The following is an 11484-nucleotide window of genomic DNA, read 5'->3' as shown; positions in this document are numbered from 1 at the left end:
AAAGTACATTTAAAAAGCTCTAAGAATACTGGATGTTAACTTTATCTTCCTTGTCTTTTAGGTGGAAAAACTGGTGGATTCGTGGAATTCTGACTCTGACTATGATCTCGCTGTTTTTCCTAATCATCTATATGGGCTCCTTCATGCTGATGCTGCTTGTAAGTCTGGTTATGACTTTCTCTAAGTGTATCTTGCCTTGTTTTCCAGCATGCATATGCGGCTGAAGTCATTTGAGTAACACAAAAACGAAGGTAAATCAAGACTTGATAACTATTTCATTTAAATGCCTTCTGGTTCATGCAATGTTCTGGACTAATCTTTTCCACGTACAAAATAGGCCTTCAAATTGTTTAGTCTGCAGATTCTGAATATTCATAATGGATACACATCTTTTATGCGTCAGATGTTTTGTCAAGCATTAGTTTAGCAGAAAAACACACACACAGGTTTAACATATGTGTGACTATTAGCTAGATCCCTGACCCAAGGGATTCCATCTCATTGGCAGAGGCACACAGTAACCGCGTGAACAAAAAGGATGGTAAAGTAGTGGAATTAGTATTGCAATAATAGTAATTAGGAAAGCTCAGTTAAAAAAAAAAATCAAAAAGCGTGGTGGGCAAGTCCCTGACCCAATCTGGAGGAAAGATCAGGACAGACTTTCAGAAAAGGCGATGCCTGAGCTGAGTGCTGAAAAGGGAAATGAGCTGGGGAAGGCCTTTGCAAGTGGGTGCATCATGCGAGGGTTGGGGTGACTCACTGCCTTAAAGCTGATGCTCACTCCTCGTGACCTATATGGCAGGGCAAAACTACCCTGTGATTTTCTGAGACGGAAGGAGAAAGCTCCATTTTTCTCCCTAGGAGTGGTTTCGAACTGCAGACCTTGAGGATTGTAGCCCAAGACTTAGCCACTACGCCCCAGGGCTCCTCCAAAGCATCATAGCATAGTGAATATCCATATAACCATCACTCAAACTCAAGAACTTATATAAGTTACTGCCTTTCTCTTTCCCCCAGTTAATAGGCATTTTACCCTCTAGTTAATACACATAATACCCTTCCTTCCACTCCTACTCCCACTCATGGTAACCTTCAAATGATGGTCTTTGTGTGTGTAATCCTTTTCTGGTTTTTTAACAGTTGTGGTCTCACACAATATTTGGCCTTTTGTGATTGACATCTTTCATTCAACGTGATGTCCTCTAGGACGATCTATGTTAGAAATATCTCTCACGGCTTTGTAGCTAGTCTTTCACATTGCATACATAGTTTGTGTTCCAATGCGTACTTGCACCATCGTTTGTTTATCCATTCACTCATTGATGCCTGCTTGGATTGTGTCTGTCATTTTGCTTTTGTCAATAGTATTTTGATGACCATGAGTATGCATATTTCTATTTATGTCATGTCTCTTATTGCTCTGGAATCTTTACCTACTAGTGGGGTTGCTGGAGCACATGGTATTTCTGTTACTGACTTTTAAAGAACCATTTTCTGTTTTGTTTTGAACTTTGCACCCATTGCAGGAGTGAAAAGATAGGTCATTGTTTTGAGTTGCATTTCCCTAATGGTTGATGAGTCACAAACATCCCTTCTTTGTTAGCTGCCTGGATGCCTTCTTTGGTGAGCTGTCTATTCATTACCTTTGCCTAATGTTGGTGGCTGTGGCTGTGAGGTGCTGTCAAGTTAGTTTGGCGTCAGAGAGACCCTGGGTACACTACCCTGTCCTGTGCCATCCGCACAATTGTTCTTATGTTTGAGCCCATTGCTGCAGCCGCTGTGTCAGTCCACCTTGTGGAAGGCCTGCTTCTTTTTCCTTGCCTGCCAACGTGTCCTACTCCCATGAAGAGTATTAGTCTCGGAAACCCACAGGGATAGTTGTACTGTGTCCTGTAGGGTCTCTGTGAGTCAGCATTGACTCGATGGCAGTGGGGTTGTTTTTCGTTTTTGTTTTTAATTTGTTTGTTTTCTGTCATTCTAATTGGTGTTATTTTTAGTCCATCTCAGTTAATTTACCCATATCATATGCATACGCCTACCTGTTCTCTGGCTGCTCTTGCCCACCATGGGGATATAGTTACCCATCTCGCACGTCATCTCCCTCTCCCCTATCAGTCTAACTCATAGCTGATAAGCTTATAGGCCATTTGATACTCTTTTCCCTTTATTTTATAAAATAACAGGTTTGGATATGAAATTAGTCATGGTCAAAATGAGAACTCTATCAATCCCCGAAACCACCAAAAGCAGTTCTAAGTACCACAGAGCCTGTTTACGTTTCTTTTCATCCTCTCAGTAATTTTGTATTTCCCTTTTGCTATTTAGGAAATGCAAATGAATAGGAAATGACTTTCACAGGCTTGTTGATTTGCTGACACTTTAAAAAAAATCATTTTATTGGGGGCTCGTAAAACCTTTATCACAATCCATCCATCCATGTCAAGTACATTTGTACATTTGTTGCCATCATCCTTCTCAAAACATTTGCTTTCTACTTGAGCCCTTGGGATTTGCTGACATTTAAAAGTATTTTGCAAAGGAAGACTGGATCCTGGAGCGGATCAAGTTGGTGTGAAGTCAGACTTTGGAAGCCATGCTTGGGGAGCTATCTGCAGGGATGATTTAAGGAAAAGACCCCTACTCCCACCCTTCTCACCCTCAGAACCCACCAGGCCTGAGAGAATTGCCACTGATGGGTGGACTCTGGCATTTAAGGGAAGGTGTTGCAGACTCAGTATGGACTGTAGATAAAGGGACCTTTGAGTTGGACGCTGGCGAACCACCAGGGTGAAGGGAACACTGTGAGCACAGGTCTCCATGGCCGATCTTGTCAGAAAAAGGCAGATAACCCTGGAGGGTAGAGCCTTTGAACCCAGAAAAGTAACTTAGAGTCAGATCCTGGAGGGCCTTGCAATACTGTGTGAAGAAGTTTAGTTGGAAAGCATTGAACCTACTGGGGACCAATTGAGTTGCTGCTCCCTTTCGAAGATATGCTGACCTCACCTGGTGTGGTGGGCTCCCTGGTAAATATGTTGTTAATGTGTTTCTCTAAACTAAACTCTTTGGTGGGATAACTCAGGTAAGACCTGATGGATGAAGACTGTTTTGGAACCATTTAGATCAAATACCCAAGCAAACCCACTGCTATGAAATCAGTTCTAACTAGGTTTCCAATATCATAAATCTCTAAGATAGCAGACAGTCTCATCTTTCTCCCATAGAGCTGCTTTGGGGTTTGAACTGCTGACCTTGTAGTTAGTGGCCCAGTGAGTAACCGGTATGGCACTGGGTAAAGTTCTTTTTAACCACTTATTTGGCTAAAAATTCTTCCTCCTCTGTGACTAGCGCATGGTAAGCATTTCAAGTATTGGTTGCTAATTTTAAGGCTCTTAACACATGAATTGTATCCACAGAGTCCTACCAGCTTATGTTCTTGTCAGTATTCATGGCATGGTTAAATAGTTTCTGTGCAGTCACCCAGCTCTGGCAAATATATTTGAAGGATAATCACTTTAGTATTTTGATTGTCCTGTTGTCTGTTTTCTCAGAAGTTTTATACACTTTTTGAAAGCTATAATTGATGATCATTTAAGTATATACAGGTGCTATTAAAATATATATTCTTCTTCCCCTCGTTGTGAAATGCCACATATAGTGCTTATACTGGTTCTCAAGCAAGTTTCTCAAGAAATTGCATTAGTACATTTCAAAAGCCCCTTTGATCCTATAAATAGCATGTTTGTTATTCACTGAAGCATCTAGCATTTTCCATTCTGTGGTTATTTTTATAGAAAACAAAACAGCCTTTGATTTATAAATAAAGTTTATGTGAAGGACAATATTTAAATGTCCTTGATCTTAAAAGTTCTATTTACAATAGCTTAATGGACTATTTTATCATGTGTCTGAGGTGCTGCAGTTACCTTTTTTAAAGTACTTGATTCACCATACAATTTGGATAATTAATGAAAGAAGGAATACCTTGAGTTAGTAGACTTGGGAAAGCTAGCTGATAGAAATCTTGATTCATTCAAGAGAATCCCAGGAGCAGGGGAAGCAGAAAACTGCTAACAGTATAACCAGAGGGGATTAGTGAGATGATAGCACAGTGTGAAAAATGTAACACACGTCAATGAATAATTTGAGTATAAATTATTAAATGTAAACCTGATTTGCTATATAAACTTATACCTTGTGTGTAATTAAATGTTATTTTTAAAAATAAGACAGAAAGAACAAAATCCAAAATTATACTCTAGGACAGGGTTTGGCTAATTTTTTTCTGTAAAGAACAGTTAGTAAATATTTTAGACTTCTGAGGGAGATATATATATATATATATATATAATATTCTTTACTTTAAAATTTTAAAGCATTTTAATAAAATATAAAATCCATTTTTAACTCCACAGCTGTATAAAACCAAGTTCTTAGGTATAGCCTCTACAGGTTTTAAGTGGTAGTCTGCTATATTCACCAAGATTTGGGTCCCTTAGTTCATGGAAATAGTGTTCAATTTGTTGTTTGTTCCTTGAATGTTGGAATTGACTAAAGCTAAACACTGGATACAATGTTGTATCTTTACAAACGGCCTTCACCTTGTAGATGTTTGAAGGACTACTGAATACAGCATTTATAACCACAAGGTCAGCCAGCTCAAAACCACCAGCTGCTCCTTGGGAGAAATATGGGGCTTTCTACTCCCATGAAGAATTGCCGTCTCTGAAACTCACAGAGCAGGTCTACCCTGTCTTCTAGGGTTACTATGAGTCAGCACTGACTCAGTGGCAGTGAGTTTTTGAGTGAGTGTGAAATAGATGACTACAAGATGCATTACTAAATGTTTAAGAATGAATGTAAATATTGAGAAATGTATGTCAATATGTTATCTTGCTTTCAGGTTCTGGGCATCCAAGTGAAATGCTTCCATGAGATTATTACCATAGGTTACAGAGTCTATCGTTCTTACGACCTGCCGTGGTTTAGAACACTGAGCTGGTAAGTCATTTACAGCTTCTTCAGATAGCTGATCTTTGTTTACAGTTTGCACAGCAAGTGTAATGGCTAGTCAGTACCCACTTAACTGAACTTACACCTTGATTTTGGGAAAAGTAAATGACGTGACTGTCATTGAAATTTGAAAAAAAGAAAATCACTTTTAGGCCGCCTACTCCAACATAACTAATTTCCTATCTCAGTTTTAGTCTACTTTGTTACATATACAACTTTTTGTGTCCTTTTAAAAAACATTATTGTATCACACACATTTTAATATCTATTATAATTATAATTTTTACCAAATTTAATTCTGCAATATGAAACATGTGTCCATTTATTGGGCTTTATCTTCCCCTCAGCTAAAATGTGCTGCTTTAACTATTGTGTGACATTTTGTCAATACCAACATGGCTCTTAGCTTTCAAGGCCTTGGAAAGGAAACCAAACATACAAATTCACATTTAACCTGATTGGTCATGCCTTTTAATACATTTGTTTGATTCATACTAACCAGAAGAGCCAATGTGATGTTAAAACAGATGTATCTCCTGTGGTATTTAAAATAGTTTAAAAAAAATTTTTCCCCTTTATTTTGATAATTGTATTGCATAATTTAGATTTTAATTTTTGATGAAGACATCTTTCTAAAACAACAAAAATAACAGCATGTAATTATTATACTAAATGCACAAGTGACATATTGTATAGAGTAAGCTGATTTTCCCATCTAACAAGTTTCTCTATGGGTGGCACGTTAAGTAGATAAAGTAGTTAGAGGACAGTCAGATGCTAGGCCATGCAGGGTCAATGCTAAGTGCAGGGGGAAGAAGGATGGGCTCTAGTCATTCTAGGGTCTCATCGAGGTGAGATACAAGTTGGCATTTGAGATACAGACAAGGCTTGGATATCAGAGTGTTGTATTAGACTAGAGATGTGAGACACAGGTGCATGTACCACAGGTGATGAGCTTTCCTTGTCCCTCTTGAGTAGAAGGTTTTTAATGAGGGACACTGAGCAAAGGGTTTGATCTGTGAAATAGAAGGGTCTTGATAGACTTAGAGAAGAGTGAAAAATGGCTGTGGTCAATGGGAATGTGGATCATTGCCCTTTACTTTAGAAATACCAGTCTCTTGTCAAGTAGATTACAACTCAAATTGTTAAAAAACAAACCATTGTTTTTCAATTTCAGGTACTTTCTGCTGTGTGTAAACTACTTTTTCTATGGAGAGACTGTAGCCGACTATTTTGCTACATTTGTTCAAAGAGAAGAGCAACTTCAGTTCCTCATTCGCTACCATAGATTTATATCATTTGCCCTTTATCTAGCAGGTAAACTAAGCAAACTATTCTGTACCGATACGTAACTGAGATAGTTTCCATGGTTATTTTATTTACATTATTTACTAAATCTATAGAAGCCTTTGTTTGTGACATGCTATTCCCAGTTCTCTCTCTAATGTTTCCCCTACTTCTTAAGCTATCTTGTTCATCTTGGTTTCAAACAGCAGTTACTCCCTACTGTTACTTGGTTAATAATCACTGCATATATTTGAAAGTCTCTTTGAAAATTGTGATAGAGAAACTTTCAAAATATTTACCGATTTACTATTTCCATCCACGCTTCTTCCCTATCCACTCCTGCCTTCCCAGGCTTCTGTCAGAACAAATGCTGTCCTTTGCATTTCCTGTAGTTGGTTGCTTGAAGGAGTGTAATTCCCTGGTGCCTTTGTTCACCCTGTAGGACTGTCTGCTGTTTGGCTGTAAGTTGGTATGGGAGTGAGTTCAGTTCTGTACTTGAAGTGTAAACCACGCCTGTAGTCTCAGGGGTCCCGCCAAGATCAGACCAGTGAGCTTCATCTCTTTTATTATTTTGAATTTTGTTCCTTGTTTTTAAGAGTTTTCAAGGTGCCTTTCAGAAGCCAGATTGCTGATGTGAATCTTGACTCTACCACTGGGAAAAATTAGGAACTTGAATTAATCTGCCTCAGTTTGTAAAGTCAATATAATAATAGCACCTCACAGAATTGTAAAGGATTTAATATACACAGAGCACTTAGATCTGTGGTTGGCATTATTTAGATAATAAGCTATCATTAACTTTTACTTCTAAAGCTGGAAATGAAATTCACTTTGAATTTTCACTGTAGCTCTCAATAGTCCTCATAGTGGCTTACGCGGTTTCTCAGTGAGGGGCTTTTGCCTTGTTAGTTGCGTTTTAGAGACTCAATACAGATGACTGATTCCATACCCCATTCCACAGTGGACTAAAAGCGCGCAGAGTAAGTCTGGCATTTTATGCCATAAGACGATGTTCTCCAGGTAGACCTTCCGCGTCAGTAAAGGCTCCTTCAGACCCTGGACTTTACGTTGTTTCTTCCTCTAGACAGCCGAAAACGAAACACAACCTGAAATGACAGGGCCGTGACGTGCCCTCGAGCGGTTCCGTTTCATAGAACCCTGTGCACAGCAGAAGGGAGCGCGGCCTGGGCCTGCACTGTCCTCACAGTGGTTCTTTTGTTTGAGTCCATTGTCACAGCCACCGTGTCAGCCCAGCTCGTCAGGGACTTTCCTGGTATTCACTGCCCCCCCACTCTATCAAGTGTTATCTCCTTCTTCATGGGCTGATCTCTCCTGAGAACACGCGCAGAGTATGGACACTGTGATCATACTTATTCCAAGACAGGTTGTTCTTTTAGCAATCCGTGGTACTTTCAAAATTCTTTTCCAGCACCAAAATTCAAATGCACCAATGCTTCTTTGGTCTTCCATATTTAGTGTCTAACTTTCACATGCATATGAGACAATTAAAAATACCATGGCTTGGGTCAGGTGCACCTTAGTCCTCAAAGTAACATCTTTGCTTTTCAGTACTCTAAAACAGGTCTTGGGTAGCAGATTTCCCCAGATCCCCCACACCGCTTGATATCTTGACTGCTGCTACCATGAGCATTGATTGTGGATCCAAGCAAGACTCCTAGTGGCCTTAGATAGGTTCCCGAGGCTGTAAATCTTTCCAGGAGCAGATCGCCTCCTGTTTGTCCATCAAAGAGGCTGATGGATGTGAACTGCTGACCTTGTAGTTACAGCCCAATACTTACTTCACTGTACCACCAAGGCTCCTTATTCTGACTTATAAAACAAACACACAAAAAGCCAACCCAACTGTCATTGAGTCACTTCTAATCCATTGTGACCCTTTATTGCAGTGGTTCTCAACCTTCCTAATACCGGGACCCTCTAATACAGTTCCTCCTGTTGTTGATGCTACTTCACAATTGTAATGTTACTACTGTTATGAATCACGTGACTCCAGTGAAAGGGTCATTTGACCCCCTAAAGGGTCGCGACCCACAGGTTGAGAACCACTGCTTTATAGGGTTTCCAAAGCTGTACATCTTTGCTGAGTAGACTTACCTTTCTTTTGATTCTGACTTACAGCAGCCCTACTATGTCTGAGTAGAACTACTTATAGGGTTTCTTACACGGCCAACTTTATGACAGACATTGAAGATTGAATGGTTGGTAGAAATGGTTCAAGTGCTCCTTTGAAAATTGTGTGTGTTTAGGAATAAACCGAACTAAATAAAAATGTGCGGTGGGGAGCGGGAAAGGAACAAAAGACCTTTGTAGAGAAAACTACAAAACATTACTACAAGAAACAAACAACAAAATAAGATCTACTTAAGTGGAAGAATATTATGTACTCATGGATAGGCAGACTTAATATTGTGAAAAGTCAGTAGCACCTAAAACAATCTAAAGATGCAACTTAATGCCAGTCCAATTCCCAAATACATTCTTTAAAGAAATGGTACAACTCAAAAAGACATGAACAGACAGTTCCCCCCAAATGGAGTACAAATGGCTAACAAACCCTTGAAAAAATACTGAATAACTAGCCATCCTGGAGACGCAGATTAAAGCCACACTGAGATACTACCTTAAACCCACAATGCTAGCCCCGCCCCCCTCCACCCACTGCCCTTTTTTTAAAGCGAGAACAACAAATGTTGAAGAGGCTGTGGAGAGAATGGAACTCATATACACTGTTGGTGGACTTGTAAATACATACAACCACTTATGGCGATACTTAAAGCACCTGGGGTTGATATCCTATACCACTATTAAGCATATTAATAAGAGACATGGCATGAGTGGATGTATGTTTATGGTATGTTTCTAGTAGCTGTGTACTATAAACCCATGTTTATAGCAGCACAGTTCACAATAGCGAGAAACTGGAAGCAGCCCAAATGCCCAACAGTGGAAGAATAGATAAAGTAACTATGCTATACATACACACAATGGAATACTAGGCATCTGAAAAACAGTGATGAAAGTATGAAACACCATGGCTTGGAAGGACCTGGACACCATCATGCAGAGTGAAGTTAACCAATCACAAAAGGACAGACACTCTATGAGGGCACTACTATAAGGAGAAACACAACTCAAACACATCTTTGAGACAAATTCACAAAGAAAGGAGTAGAATGTTTGCCTACCAGCCATGAACTGTACATCACCCCCTTATGTGCCCTTCATACAAACCACCTTGAAAGAGGAGACCTCACATTGGCTGGAGTCACTCCAAGAGGGGAGAAAAGGGATAAGACCACCCACTTGATGATATTCAACACTTAGACAAGGCTGCCAGGACCCCCATAGAAATAAGAAGAGAACTTTACTGCAAAATCAAGTTAAGAGCAAGGTAGGGGACTTTACTGGAAAACCAAGTTAAGAACAGGGTAGTAGAGTAGCTACATTTCGGAGGAGGCACTATTTATTTTGGTGAATAAATGGGGAAGGGCAGCCTCACATTGGGATGGAATGCTAAACAGTAATTATAGGAAGCTGAAGAGGAGAATAAATCTGGTTCTATGTTCCTGAGTAGACACTTCAAATATGTTTCTACTCACACCTCGGTGAACCATGCCATGGATTAAACACTATGATGAACTTAGACGCTGGCCTGACCCCAAGGGCCACACCAGAAGTACTCAATGTGGAAGCCCAATGGAATGAGGTAGGCCCTACCTTAAAACTACTTGTAGCTTTTGGACTTAGGACTGAAAAATCCCTGAGGGGAAGGAAGCAAAGGATGGCCACCCCAAGACCAAGGAAAGGCAGCCATTCAAGCTGGATGGGACCCCTGACTTAGTAAGTGTCCAATGAAAGGGGACCCGAAACCACCACACATTTAGTATCTCAATGTCCGCTTGCATTAATATGACAGGTATTCATCTGATAGTCAAGGATCTGCCCTGGTAAGAAATGTGACAGGAAATTTCCCCCTAGCACCAATCAACCCTGTGATCAATGTAAACAGAGCTCAACCAAATAAGAAATCAGTCTGTACAAAGCAACAACTCACGGATTGCAGCTCACAGTTGCACTGTACTTACCTTAACTCCTCATGCCAACAGCACCTTAAATTCAAGGCCATCGGATAAATTATTGATGTTATCAGTATAATTACCTAATATCCCAGGGGAATGATTGGCAATGATTACCTTTTTTGTTTGTTTTGTTTTCAGTTTAGTTTCTTTGGGGAGAAAGGTTATTTGTTTTTTTTGGTTTTTGGTTTTTGGTTTTGTTGTTCTTGTTTTTTTGGTCATAATATGACCACCAAAATAAACCAGAGTCATTTATAAGCAGATGGATTCTGGAAACCCATTTAATTCTAGACCCAATCGAAGAACAGTTAGATCTTATGACATGACCCTGTTGGAGATACTCACCTTCATGAAGAGGTCACTGAAGATAAGGGTGCTACAGCAAAGTGTGGTGAAGAAATCAGATGGTGCCTGGCTATCAATTAGAATAGTGTCTGAGCTCTTAGGCCTGTATTCAAACAAGCAGCCATCTAATGAGTCATCGAAGAAGCACACCAGCCTGTGTGATGCAAAGATGACAAGAACAAAATCCAAATATGATGAAGGGAAAGTGTCAGAGCTTAAATTGTGAACACCCACTTTGTGGAAGGCTAGGGAGGACAGTGGGACCCCAAAACCCATCTGCAGAGTATCAAGTCAGATTAAGCCTCTGACAGATCCCCTCTGGCCACAGGCCAGGGACTTGAACAGCCTCACTATCAGACAGATTATTGTAAACTTGATAATGGTGGACTGGACCATGGTATAATATGACACTTGAACAGTTGACTTCCCTCTTGACCCAACCTGAATTTGTTCTAGGCTTAAATATTTCTTCCTTGTTCCATGACCAAAATTTGTTCTCTAGCTTTTTAATATTGTTGATGGTCTTTTCTTTTTATCTTTATATTATTGTTATTTTCTCCTTTCTGTTTTGTTTGTTTCTGTTAAGTTTCCTAGGTTAGGAGGGATAGAAAAGGGAGTGTATAATACAGTCGTATAGCGGGGATAGGGGGAGGGAGGGTAAGAGGATTTGGGGAGCAAACAATGAATATGGGAGGAGGGATCACTAGAACTGATTGTGATGATGCTTATACAACTCTTTTAAAAA

The 11484-nt window shown here is 39.9% G+C and overlaps 1 protein-coding gene across 1 annotated transcript in view; it reads left to right on the top strand.

Moving 5' to 3' along the window:
• CDS1 (CDP-diacylglycerol synthase 1) overlaps positions 1-11484 on the top strand; it is a 74817-nt gene that overhangs the window by 32897 nt on the left and 30436 nt on the right. Inside the window, exons 3-5 of the mRNA XM_004703243.2 lie at positions 62-158; positions 4901-4998; positions 6188-6327. Coding sequence (XP_004703300.1) covers positions 62-158; positions 4901-4998; positions 6188-6327 — 335 coding nt within the window. The remainder of the gene's footprint in view (positions 1-61; positions 159-4900; positions 4999-6187; positions 6328-11484) is intronic.

Source organism: Echinops telfairi, unplaced genomic scaffold (assembly GCF_000313985.2).
Source record: "Echinops telfairi isolate 266 unplaced genomic scaffold, ASM31398v2 ScPeMD7_7468;HRSCAF=8506_0, whole genome shotgun sequence".
Lineage (NCBI taxonomy): Eukaryota > Metazoa > Chordata > Mammalia > Afrosoricida > Tenrecidae > Echinops > Echinops telfairi.
The sequence above is the reverse complement of the archived record's forward strand: the minus strand, read 5'-3'. Positions and strand labels throughout refer to the sequence as shown.